The 14,499-nt window shown below is 34.7% G+C and overlaps 1 protein-coding gene across 1 annotated transcript; it reads right to left on the bottom strand.

The window, feature by feature from the left end:
- Positions 1–6,896: 6,896 nt before the first annotated feature.
- LOC123686711 (lysine-specific demethylase RSBN1L) lies at positions 6,897–13,808 on the bottom strand. The gene is made up of 6 exons (XM_045626948.1): positions 13,380–13,808; positions 11,830–13,325; positions 10,429–10,565; positions 10,034–10,316; positions 9,757–9,907; positions 6,897–9,688 (listed from the first exon to the last, which is right to left on the bottom strand). Exons 1-6 carry the CDS (start codon positions 13,552–13,554, stop codon positions 8,901–8,903), a joined length of 3,030 nt encoding a protein of 1,009 aa, XP_045482904.1. The 5' UTR covers positions 13,555–13,808; the 3' UTR covers positions 6,897–8,900.
- Positions 13,809–14,499: the final 691 nt, after the last annotated feature.

Below are 14,499 nucleotides of genomic sequence, written 5' to 3'. Positions count from 1 at the left end.
TTATAGCTAGGAAATATACAGGGAGCTTAGTGAAAAATGAGAACTGTACGATATAGTAAATAAAATATGAAAATGAGGAAACCACCGGCATGAAATCAGGAGCTTGTAAGCCTTTATTCATTCATTCGCCAATTGCACTCTTTAAGGTGAGATATTTGTACAGTCATCTGATCTTCCAGGGTGCAAAAGGCTCGTGAATGAACGAGTTCACAACTTAACGGAAGTTCTTTCCTGTTTACATCCAAAATCTCAACTCGATTGGATCTGCTGCCAAGGAAATATTGGATAGTTATTTCTTTCGATATTCTATTGGGCAAAATGAAACAGCAATTGAATTCAAATTCCTTGTGGATATTCATTAGGCAGCAAGGGGGGCAAATTATTTATGCATAGGCAATCGATTCGAAAAAAGCACAGGATATTGCAACATCAAACAGACAACTTCTGAAATGAGATGTGGATTGACTTTGGACTTGAATCACCCACTTCGTATTGTGCAGGTTCTTAATGTGACATGTCGAATAGGCCATCTGTTCGATTAGCATCTCCTTAAGATATTTAATCCTTCCCACTTCGACGCGGGGCCTTTATAGCTAGGAAATATAGAGGGAGCTTAGTGAAAAATGAGAACTGTACGATAAAGTAAAACAAATATGAAAATGAGGAAACCACCGGCATGAAATCTGGAGCTTGTAAGCCTTTATTCATTCATTCGCCATTGGCGCTCTTCAAGATTAGATATTTGTACAGTCATCTGATCTTCCAGGGTGACAAAGGCGCGTGAATGAACGAGTTCACAACTTAACGGAAGTTCTTTCCTATTTATATATTTACTTCCAAAATCTCAACTCGATTGGATCTGCTGCCAAGGAAATATTGGATAGTTATTTCTTTCGATATTCTATTGGGCAAAATGAAACAGCAATTGAATTCAAATTCCTTGTGGATATTCATTAGGCAGCAAGGAGGGCAAATTATTTATGCATAGGCAATCGATTCGAAAAAAGCACAGGATATTGCAACATCAAACAGACAACTTCTGAAATGAGATGTGGATTAACTTTGGACTTGAATCACCCACTTAGTATTGTGCAGGTTCTTAATGTGACATGTCGAATAGGCCATCTGTTCGATTAGCATCTCCTTAAGATATTAAATCCTTTCCACTTCGTCGCGGGGGCCTATATAGCTAGGAAATATACAGGGAGCTCAGTGAAAAATGAGAACTGCACGATATACTAAATAAAATATGAAAATGAGGAAACCACCAACATGAAATCAGGAGCGTGTATAAGCCTTTATTCATTCATTCGCCAATTGCACCCTTCAAGATTAGATATTTGTACAGTCATCTGATCTTCCAGGGTGCAAAAGTGAATGAACGAGTTCACAACTTAACGGAAGTTCTTTCCTGTTTATATATTTACTTCCAAAATCTCAACTCGATTGGATCTGCTGCCAAGGAAATATTGGTAAGGTATTTCTTTCCATTCTGAGCAGTGTTTGAAACTGTTCAAGTGTATGAAACTTGCCGACTAAGTCCCTGCGGGGAACTACCATGCTGGAGTTCCGTAATCAGAGCTATGGGGGAAACCACGGAACGAGGGAGATCATTGATGGGTAGTTGCCTCACGCTTTTAAGGCTACCTGTTGAATACCTTTACCACCTTCAACGAATTGCTTCTGCCCTATCCCACACTCCTTAGGGCAGGACAGGGTGATACCGTGTGATTATGGAAAAGTTTACATTGGGATTTTGTCGAGAACTGAAACTTAAAACATTTTTCCTCAAACCAAAATGGACTCTCTATACATCCAACACTTTCCTGAACAGAATAGGGCATCATTTGTTTTCAAGGGAGAGTATCACAATTAATAATAGGAATATGGTCTGGTGAATACCTTCGGTATGAATGAGAGTACGGTTGAACCTTCAGTAGAAATTTATAATCTGACTTGAGAAAGGCAGAAATTTACGGAACAGCAATTGAATTCAAATTCCTTGTGGATATTCATTAGGCAGCAAGAAGGAGGGGAAATTATTTACGCATAGGCAATCGATTCGAAAAGGGCACAGGATATTGCAACATCAAACAGACAACTTCTGGAATGAGAAGTGGATTGACTTTGGACTTGAATCACCCACTTCGTATTGTGCAGGTTCTTAATGTGACATGTCGAATAGGCCATCTGTTCGATTAGCATCTCCTTAAGATATTTAATCCTTCCCACTTCGACGCGGGGCCTTTATAGCTAGGAAATATAGAGGGAGCTTAGTGAAAAATGAGAACTGTACGATAAAGTAAAACAAATATGAAAATGAGGAAACCACCGGCATGAAATCTGGAGCTTGTAAGCCTTTATTCATTCATTCGCCATTGGCACTCTTCAAGATTAGATATTTGTACAGTCATCTGATCTTCCAGGGTGACAAAGGCGCGTGAATGAACGAGTTCACAACTTAACGGAAGTTCTTTCCTGTTTATATATTTACTTCCAAAATCTCAACTCGATTGGATCTGCTGCCAAGGAAATATTGGATAGTTATTTCTTTCGATATTCTATTAGGCAAAATGAAACAGCAATTGAATTCAAATTCCTTGTGGATATTCATTAGGCAGCAAGGAGGGCAAATTATTTACGCATAGGCAATCGATTCGAAAAGGGCACAGGATATTGCAACATCAAACAAACAACTTCTGAAATGAGATGTGGATTGACTTTGGACTTGAATCACCGCACTTCGTATTGTGCAGGTTCTTAATGTGACATGTCGAATAGGCCATCTGTTCGATTAGCATCTCCTCAAGATATTAAATCTTGAAACAATAAATATATTCAGGAACAACCCTGAAATCAAATTTCACCATACAATAAAAAGTGAACAGGGTAAATGATTAAATCAATAAGATATTAAATCCTTCCCACTTCGTCGCGGGGGCCTATATAGCTAGGAAATATACAGGGAGCTCAGTGAAAAATGAGAACTGCACGATATACTAAATAAAATATGAAAATGAGGAAACCACCAACATGAAATCAGGAGCGTGTATAAGCCTTTATTCATTCATTCGCCAATTGCACCCTTCAAGATTAGATATTTGTATAGTCATCTGATCTTCCAGGGTGCAAAAGTGAATGAACGAGTTCACAACTTAACGGAAGTTCTTTCCTGTTTATATATTTAGTTCCAAAATCTCAACTCGAATGGATCTGCTGCCAAGGAAATATTGGTAAGGTATTTCTTTCCATTCTGAGCAGTGTTTGAAACTGTTTAAGTGTATGAAACTTGCCGACCAAGTCCCTGCGGGGAACTACCATGCTGGAGTTTCGTAATCAGAGCTATGGGGGAAACCACGGAACGAGGGAGATCATTGATGGGTAGTTGCCTCACGCTTTTAAGGCTACCTGTTGAATACCTTTACCACCTTCAACGAATTGCTTCTGCCCTATCCCACACTCCTTAGGGCAGGACAGGGTGATACCGTGTGATTATGGAAAAGTTTACATTGGGATTTTGTCGAGAACTGAAACTTGAAACATTTTTCCTCAAACCAAAATGGACTCTCTATACATCCAACACTTTCCTGAACAGAATATGGCATCATTTGTTTTCAAGGGAGAGTCTCACAGTTAATAATAGTAATAAGGTCTGGTGAATACCTTCGGTATGAATGAGAGTACGGTTGAACCTTCAGTAGAAATTTCTAAGCAGACTTGAGAAAGGCAGAAATTTACGGAACAGCAATTGAATTCAAATTCCTTGTGGATATTCATTAGGCAGCAAGAAGGAGGGAAAATTATTTACGCATAGGCAATCGATTCGAAAAGGGCACAGGATATTGCAACATCAAACAGACAACTTCTGGAATGAGAAGTGGATTGACTTTGGACTTGAATCACCCACTTCGTATTGTGCAGGTTCTTAATGTGACATGTCGAATAGGTCATCTGTTCGATTAGCATCTCCTTAAGATATTCCCACTTCGACGCGGGGGCCTATATAGCTAGGAAATATACAGGGAGCTTAGTGAAAAATGAGAACTGTACGATATACTAAATAAAATATGAAAATGAGGAAACCACCGGCATGAAATCTGGAGCTTGTAAGCCTTTATTCATTCATTCGCCATTGGCACTCTTCAAGATTAGATATTTGTACAGTCATCTGATCTTCCAGGGTGCAAAAGTGAATGAACGAGTTCACAACTTAACGGAAGTTCTTTCCTGTTTATATATTTAGTTCCAAAATCTCAACTCGAATGGATCTGCTGCCAAGGAAATATTGGTAAGGTATTTCTTTCCATTCTGAGCAGTGTTTGAAACTGTTCAAGTGTATGAAACTTGCCGACTAAGTCCCTGCGGGGAACTACCATGCTGGAGTTCCGTAATCAGAGCTATGGGGGAAACCACGGAACGAGGGAGATCATTGATGGGTAGTTGCCTCACGCTTTTAAGGCTACCTGTTGAATACCTTTACCACCTTCAACGAATTGCTTCTGCCCTATTCCACACTCCTTAGGGCAGGACAGGGTGATACCGTGTGATTATGGAAAAGTTTACATTGGGATTTTGTCGAGAACTGAAACTTGAAACATTTTTCCTCAAACCAAAATGGACTCTCTATACATCCAACACTTTCCTGAACAGAATATGGCATCATTTGTTTTCAAGGGAGAGTCTCACAGTTAATAATAGTAATAAGGTCTGGTGAATACCTTCGGTATGAATGAGAGTACGGTTGAACCTTCAGTAGAAATTTCTAAGCAGACTTGAGAAAGGCAGAAATTTACGGAACAGCAATTGAATTCAAATTCCTTGTGGATATTCATTAGGCAGCAAGAAGGAGGGAAAATTATTTACGCATAGGCAATCGATTCGAAAAGGGCACAGGATATTGCAACATCAAACAGACAACTTCTGGAATGAGAAGTGGATTGACTTTGGACTTGAATCACCCACTTCGTATTGTGCAGGTTCTTAATGTGACATGTCGAATAGGTCATCTGTTCGATTAGCATCTCCTTAAGATATTCCCACTTCGACGCGGGGGCCTATATAGCTAGGAAATATACAGGGAGCTCAGTGAAAAATGAGAACTGTACGATATACTAAATAAAATATGAAAATGAGGAAACCACCGACATGAAATCAGGAGCTTGTAAGCCTTTATTCATTCATCCACCAATTGCACTCTTTAAGACTAGATATTTGTACAGTCATCTGGTCTTCCAGGGTGCAAAAGGCGCGTGAATGAACGAGTTCACAACTTAACGGAAGTTCTTTCCTGTTTTTTATATTTACTTGCAAAATCTCAACTCGATTGGATCTGCTGCCAAGGAAATATTGGATGGTTATTTCTCTCAATATTCTATTAGGCAAATTGAAAAGCCCCGGTCTGATGAACATATGGCGGTGCTAGTCTTAGAACATTAATAATAATAATAATCTATATTCTAAGGTGCTAGTATTAAATCCATGTGATTTTTAGTTACTACCAACCTTCAAACGATACTTGTCAAAATTTGACAGCATTGATTTTTGAGATATTGCGTTTTGAGTGTAGCTGCTTTTGTTATTTAAAAGAAGATGGAAAAAAGGAATTTCGTGTGCTGATAAAATATTGATTTCTGAAGGAAAAAAATACCGTTTAAGCAAAATCTAGGCTTGATGGAGAGTTTCCGAGGTCTGCACCAGGAAAATCAACAATCATTATTTGGTATGCAAAGTTTAAACGTGATGAAATGAGCACCGAAGATGGCGAACGCAGTGGACGCCCAAAAGAGGCTGTGACCGACGAAAAAATAAAAATCGAGATAGCAGACATTGTGAAGATATCATTAAAAGTTGGACATCATATCATTCACGAATATTTGTACATGAGAGAGCTGTGTGCAAAATGGGTGCCGTGGGAGCTCAAAATTGATCAAAAGCAACAACGTGTTGATGATTCTGAGCAGTGTTTGATGCTGTTTAAAACCTGAATTTTTGCGTCAATATGTGACAATGGTTGAAACATGGCTCCAGCATTTCACTCCGGAGTCCAATCGACAGCCAGCTGAGTGGACTACAAACAATGAACCGAATCCAAAGTGAGGAAAAACAAAAGTCAGCTGGCAAGGTTATGGCATCAGTATTTTTGGATGCGCAAGGTATAATATTCATTGATTACCTCTAAAAAGGCCAGAGCATCAACAGCTATTATTATATGTATCGTTTAAAGGATGAAATCGTTAAAAAACGGCCCCATTTGGAGAAAAAAAAGGTGCTGTTTCATGAAGATCTGGCCTCCAGTACTTTTTCCTGTTCTCAGACCTCATAAGAATGCTCGCTGGAAAAAAATTTAGCGCCAATGAAGAAGTAATCGCCGAAACTGAGGCCTATTTTGAAGCGAAAGACAAATCGTACTATAAAAATGGTATTGAAAAGTTGGAAAATCGCTTTAATCGCTGGATCGCCCTCGAGGGCGACTATGTTGAATATTAAAATCGAATTTTCCCAAAAAATGTGTTTTACTATGGTAGACCGGGTACTTTTCAATTGCCCTGTTTCACTTGCCATGAAACCAATAGATTCAGCAGCTTATGCTGATAGGTTTACAATTTTTGATATATTAACAATTAATCACAATATTGCTCATAAATAACAAATAATTGTTTTCAAGAACTAGATATCTGTATTTTTTTCTCTTGAAGTATTTAAATATATATATATATATATATATATATATATATATATATATATAATCTGTATCCCATTTGTTACCTTTCGGTGTATGGGAAGTATTTAAATCAATTTAGTTAAGTTTTAGAGTAAGGCAAACTCAAATTAAGAAAATAAAGGTTTATAACAAAGGAATTAATTATATACTGGGTATAGGGATAAAAGAAAATCAATTATGAAACTGTGAAATAATACTATATTTTCTTCTCGAAACAACTTCACAGAACAAATTCTAATGAACATATTAAAGTAATGTATCTTATAAAATGTAAACTCCCTTTTTGACCCACAAATAGCACCCTTATTTTTGTGATGTCAGAGTTTATGGAATACTAGTTCATTACAAATATCACTTTTTATTTTAATATCTCTACAAATATTAAAAAAATAACAATTTCATTTGACATTTAAATTGGTGGATTTTTCAAAAGAGCGATTGAATCTAAGTGATTTCTAGTTGTTTGGAGATAGTCAAATAATCATGTATTCAAAATTTATACAGTTTTCTATATACAATATTTACATATTTCATCAACCAAGGACATTATGGCGTTTTGAAGTTCTCTACCTTTGATGCCTATACGACAAATAAGAAATCGAAAGTAATAAAATTAAAATGGGCATTTAAAAATTTTTCTTATCCTTGCCATATTAAAATAAAATGAGTCGATAACATTCACTGGATTCGAGGTAAAATTGCTATGGTCAAGTAGAAAAAAAAATCTTGATTTCTCAGCATCATTTGAAAACATGTCTATGCCTAACAGACAAGCACTCGTCCAAGTAAAGAGAAACAGTATCTACTTGTCCGAGTGTCTGAACTGTGCAAATTCTATCAAATAAAATGCCTTGAAACGCTGACTTGCTCAATATTATTAAAAAAGGCATAGTGACAGTATACATAAAAACTCAGACAAAAAAAAACGCATCCAAGTAGAATATTTTGCGGGCACAAATTTTTAAAACCTTAATAAAGTTGTAAAATCAATTAAAACATTTCATTTCGTCATTATCCCTGTATATACATAAAAAAAAATCACACAAAATTTCAAAAAATCATGAAAAAAATCTGTTGAAAACAAAAATTAGTACATAATATAGGTGTGTGTATATGCTGAACTGATTGATAATAAACATAATTGAAAATTCACTGGAAAACAGTCTCATAATCCTTTCAAATGCATTTATATAACAAATGGAAAATCAGAATAAACCGTTGTATATTGTTGAAAAAATGTTTATAAATTGACCACAGGTATTCCTATAAAATATCTTTTTAATTATCAGCAATTTGAAATTGGCCTCAATAGCCTTATTAGTTTTTCGGAATATTTTGTGATGAAATTCTCAGTTAATAACCAGGATGAAAAATAAAAGTTAAATAATCAATTTTCTGAAAATATAGTTGCATTTTTTAAAAGTTGATTTCATTATATATTCTTTCATTAGCGACCATCATTTTCATTATAATCAAATAAAAAAATTATTTCTAATTCGTGTGAAATATTTGAATCACAATCAGGTTTTGGTACATATAGAATTTCACCAGCAGCAACTATCAAAATATTGAGTTATACATCAAATTGACAATATCACAATTTGCTTGTGAAGGTCTAATAACAAATATTCTTTCATAATGTAAGGCATGATTTCTCAAAGAATAAAAGTATAGTTTTGGTAATAAAAGTCAATTGAAAAACGATTTCCACGTATATACAGGGTGGCCCAATAAAAAGCTGATGGGAGGTTTTAGGTGATAATACAGTAGAAAAAGAAAAAATATTCGACAAAAGTTCAGTTTTATTTCTATTTTTTTTACATTTAAAGGCTGATAACCTCCATTGTTTTAATCGGGAATATTTTTCAAGTATTTGTTGAATAGGATTCAAAATAAAACATCAATACAACAATTATCAATTCCTTTGCGAACTGAATTTGCCCCGATGATCTCAATTCGATCGATGTGGTATTATCACCTAAAAGCCCCATATGGAATCTGACCAGGCTGTATATTTACATTATTTCTACCTCAAATTGATGATAGTGGAAAACTGCTTCCTATTCACAATTTCAGAAATAAATTAGGTATTTACATATAAAACTTTCAATTATATCAAGCTATCTTTTAAATATAGTGATTCAATAAATGAACAAATTCAGTTTAAAAAAAATGACTGTTATATATGGGGATCACACTTTTTCATGTGTTTCAAAATATCCCCCAGAACGTCAGAAGATTGAGGCAAGCGAGGTTGAATTATTTTATTAAGTTTTTTCTCCGTTTTGAATTTGAAAGGTGAAACATGATTGGTGCCGTGTTCTTGCCTTTTCACAGGTGTATTTATCACAGAACTGTCGCTCTTATCTTCCGAGCAACCATCAATTTTGTCAATACTGAATGTTGTGGAACTTACTTTTTCCGGAGGACTCAATTTATTTGAATTCAATAACGGATTTAACTTGTCCAAGTTTTTGAGAGATTCTGATGGTACTTTACTTCCTTCAGAAGATTTTTTATATTCCTCATTATGTTTACTACTTCCATTACTATGTGATGAATTTTTCGTTTTCTTATCCTGTTCTTTATTGTGCTTATCGTATTTATGCTTAACATGGTGACTTCTAGATTTTTCCCTATACTTATCGTGATCTTTATGTCTACTAGAAGTATGTGATGATTTGTGACTTTTATCCTTATTCTGCTTATGATGTGAAGAAGTATCTCGTCTATTTTTTGATGTATCTTTATCTCTGTCTCTTTTATCTTTGTTTTTATCTTTTTCTTTCAAAGGATGTTTTTGTGATGGTAAACAAGCAGCGAAATCAAGTTTTTGCTTGATTTTTTCAGGTTCAGATTTCCTATGTTTGGATTTTTCATGTTTATGAGCATGGCTGGATTTTTCAAATGTTCTCACTTGATCCTTGTGTATATGAGGCGTGTACTGCTGAAGCCTGACATGCCAAGCTGAAAAAAACCAAATTTCAATTAGTCGATCAAACATCAGAAGTGAATTTTTTTTTAATACAACATACCTATGCTGGTAACAGCAGACACTGTCCTGAATTGATGGATAATATTTCTGGGTAAAAAATATATATCATTATCATATAAATTAATTCTAGCATATTCTATATTTTCTCTTCTCAACTGGTTCAATTTGGCATCTTCAATCCAAGTAACACACTAAAACAAGAATATTTATTATATAATAAACAAAAAAAAATGTTTCAAAAAGTAATTACAATTTGGTGATTGATTATAAAGCTTCAATAGTTCATTCATTCATTTGGGAACATTTAAAATACAAACCTGTGATATAGGAGGTTCATGAAGATCTAGTTGTAATTTTTCAGAAAGTGTATCGAAATCCTTAGCGGAAAAAGCTATAACATCCTTTGTTATTCTATTTATCGAACCTTCGTTTTTCCCACCATGAATAGCCTTGAGAATACCAACTGCAGCAGTTGTTTTTCTGTCTAGGCCAGCATCTACATGATCTGCATGCGCTTTGGTGCGATCCTCAAATAAGTGCTCCCTTGCTTCGGACATCCTAGGTAGATATTGTAGGTTTCGTAGTTCATTAATTCCGGTCCTGAAGAAAAAATTAATTACTTAAAAAAGGTTAAAAAAAAACAATGGTGCAGGTGCAACTGAGTTTAATTGATCCTAATTAAATGCTTCAAAAAAATTAAATATATGAATACCTTTTTCTTTTTACTGGGGTTTTTGAGTCAACTGTCGGCACTAGCTGTTCACCTGGTCGACACCAGACTATTGGACCATCATTAGACTCAGATGGTAACATTTTTTTACAACTCGAAAGATTTCCCCAAGGCATCACCTGAAATGGTTTGAATTATGTAAACATATTGTTAACAAATTACAAGTACTACTAATCTTCAAGATTTCACTGTTTTGTCAAATTACATTCATAATATACTGTTATATGAGAAATTCTACACCCAGGAAAATTAATTTTTTCAACTTGATTGTTGAATTCATTATTTTTTTCTTTATCCCCTCAGAAGGAGAACCGAGATGGCGTCCATAAGAAAAAAAAATTGACTTTCCCGTCTCTGAAACAATGGAAAACAGAAAAAATCTGACGACACCAAAAGAATCTCTATATTGTATAATGGCTAAAAACCGAATTTCGTGAAGTTATCTCCAGAAATACAGAAAAAAGAAAATCTCGATTTTTAGTTTTTTCGAGATATCTCGGGAACCAGATATTTTGGATCTGTCAACACAAACACATTCATCCCTAAATAACGCAACTTTTTTGTAATTTAAGCCACGCTATATCTCTAACAGTTTTCGATATCCCTGTAGTGCCCCTCTAAATAGTTCTGACCCTGTATAAAACGTACATGGTAACAATAACATCAATTTATCTAGGCTAATTTTTTTCAAACATATTTCTTTGTTTTTTGTGGAGAAATTGGTACAGCAAACCAGTACAGATATTTTTAATTATGGAGTTTCTATCTTCTAATTTTTGGCATAACAAAATGTCTCAAGTTCAAAGAAGTAGAAACCACCATTCAACTGAAGGGGTAGTATTCAAAAGACCAATGCCGCTTACTGTCAGAACAGAAATTCTGTCTATTATCAAAAGACTACCTGAGAATGAATATAGGTGTTATCAAAATATAGAAGCATTCCAAAAACATGAAAAGGAGTCAAGAGACACCAATCATTCATAGCTTCTGGGTACCACTTGAACTAAAAGATAGACAGAAGCAGAGGCGATTGCTCTTCCAGCAATAATGCACAAACTATAAATACTGTCTCTTTCATAGTAATAAAGTATCAAGTTATAATCCATGATTCGGAATGTTCTACCGTTTTTGAACAGTCTGATCAAGAAATTGCTGATGCCTTAACATATAAAAGAATATACATACTAATCTAAGGGATTACTGAACACCTTGATTTTTGTTTACAAGATTCTGTTTCTTGTTGCTTGCGTGATGTTTTGAAAATGTTTTTTCTGGATTTAGTAAACTTTGAATGTCGGTGGATATAATTTGCTATACTGATAAAATATTATTCATGGTAGCCAGAGGGGAATTATAGAACGAACTAGAAAGAAAGTGACTTACCAAACGAAGAAAAGGATTCTCCTCCAATTTTTCTAAAATATCTGGAAAATAACCACCAACTTCTTCATGAGCTGTACCAACAATGCTGATTTGATGAAGAGGTCCATATCTATAAGTGCCTTTATCGTATGTTTTCTTAACATTTTCATTATAAACAGAAAGGGTTGTCGTTTCAATGTCAGAGCTTTTACTGAGTAAACCATTGTGAACAGTCAAACTTGGATAACGGTCAGCCATATATTGCAAAATATCTGGCAGGTATTTAGCTGAGCCATGTACTATTGCTATCACAAATTTGGCATGACCCTTAGAATCTTCTTCAAAGGCAAGTTTGAAAAATTCATAAGTTAAATTCTTCATTTCAGAAGAACTAAGATGTTTAATTTCATCATGGTACATTCTTAAAATTTTAGCGCCACCATTAGTGTGTGTTTCTATATGATAATATTTTCTGTACTTCAATGAAGAATCACTAGGAGGGTAACTGTAATTTCCATCGGTTAGCAATCGAGGTTTCCTGTCTGATGACCTGTGATGTCTTCTGCTGGAGTGACTCTTTTTTTTATCCTCGTGTCTATTATGACCTCGTTTATATTTATCTTCCTTATTTCTATCAGATTTAATCGACGCTTTGTGAGCTTGGTGTAAATTTTTAAAATCTATTTTTGGTAATTTTGATGGATTTTCGTTGTTATCTGCAGATAAGGCTCTTTTAAGACCTCTTTTTGGCTTTTCCATACTATCCACAGATCTTGTTCTAGCTTTTCTTGGACTTGGTTCAATTTCTACACTTGTTCCAGACTCTGAACTTGATACCCTTAGATCATGCTTTTTCAAATTTGCATTTGTTTGTTCCTCTATTGCAGTTAATAGGTCAATGCCTTTTTTGCCTTCTAATAATTTATAATCTAGTTTCTCAATCAGTTGAGAACATAATTTTTTCTTTGGTTTGATAACTTTACCATCAAATAAAAATTCCTGTTTGGTCACACCAATATGAAGGCCTTGGTCTCTTGTACTGTTTGATAGATCCAAATTGGATATCTGTGCTGCAGTACTGCTACTGCAGAAATCATCACAGCCATTTTTTAAGGACATATTCAAATTATCCGGAGTTGTTGAACTCACACTCACCAAATCACTGATTGAATCACTTTTGTTGTCAACGTTCACTATAAAGTTACTTTTCTCTAAACAAACAGCATCACTTTCATTGAAGTTTTCCTTATCACTTTCTTGTTTAATGACACAACTCAATTCAATTTTAGTATAATCTTGATCAAAGCATGTTCTACTATTTTCCAACATATCTTCAAGAATTGGTTTTGGAGTTGCATTCCAATCCATTGCAACGTGGGTGTTTTCAAGAGATCCTTTCGCAGATACAATGAAATCCAATTTTATTTTGTAATCCTCCATTTCACCATTACCTTGAATTCTTGCCTTGAAGTCAGAATTATTTGTTTCTATCTCAATCATATCTGCTTCCAAATGGCCTAAAATTTCAAAATCTTATAAGTTTTAGCATCAATAACATTGGAGAACCATACTTTTTCCATTGGATAACCCATTTACATGTTCACACTGATCATCTTTCAGCTCAGGCGGCTCCAGAATGGACTCTAACCTATTATTTAATAGATTACTTTTCGTTTGAACAATATCATTTTCGTCTAAATGACTCTTATTTTCATCTTCGCCAGTTGATTCTTCACTAGACGCCATACTGTCAATCGCAACTTATTTTCTTTTCATAAGGTTAAATAACTCATTAATGCATTAATTTGTTATTGCAGCTACATTTTGAATCTACTTTGAAGAGATTATAAACTTGCAGGCAATGTCAACCGACAAAGGTGATTTTCAATGTTTTGAATATCCAAAATTAGTCAACACTCAACTTGCCGCCATACTTATATCCGGCTCACAAACATCGATAATCGTAAGATCTGTGGTCCGAACTCGGTTAACACTGGCCATTACTATGAAAAATAATGCCAGCTTACCATAAACCTTGACTTCTAATCACTCATTGTAAGATACGCGAAATTCTATCCTGTCCGAGCTATCAATACATATAGAATTCATAGTAGGGAGTACTAAATATTCTCAACTACATGGAATCATACGTAATTCATAAATAAAAAAAGCACGGACGTGTAGTTTTGGACTTTTTCGCTCTTGTTCAAATTTATATTCATGTAATTATACAAGAATTAATTAAACAAAATCATCATTAAATATTACATAAACCTTGAACCCGTACCCCCTTAATCTTCCGGAAACTTGTTTGACTCTTATTTAAAAAAAACCGTTGGAATTCTAAAAAATATATTAAAATTTTTCGATTTCGGTTTTTACTTCCCGTTGTCTGATATAGTTCTATATAATAATAATATCTATCCTATAGAAAAGATATTTGTTGACTACAGTTAAGAGTACACAACCAGTTTGGAACTAACAATGTAACATATACATTGCGGAACATGCGTATATATATAATTTAGCGTGAAAAAATGCTTTTACTTGACCCAGTCGGCTCTAGATGAATCTTCTGTATTAAAAAAGGCTTTTGTGGTGATTTGGGAATCCCATCTTTTTAAAATAAACAAAAGGCGTGGTTGTTCGAAGAGGAAAGCAGGTAATATTTTAAATTCTGTGATTCCCGCT

Source organism: Harmonia axyridis, chromosome X (genome assembly GCF_914767665.1).
Source record: "Harmonia axyridis chromosome X, icHarAxyr1.1, whole genome shotgun sequence".
Lineage (NCBI taxonomy): Eukaryota > Metazoa > Arthropoda > Insecta > Coleoptera > Coccinellidae > Harmonia > Harmonia axyridis.
This window is presented reverse-complemented; position numbering and strand designations above follow the sequence as displayed.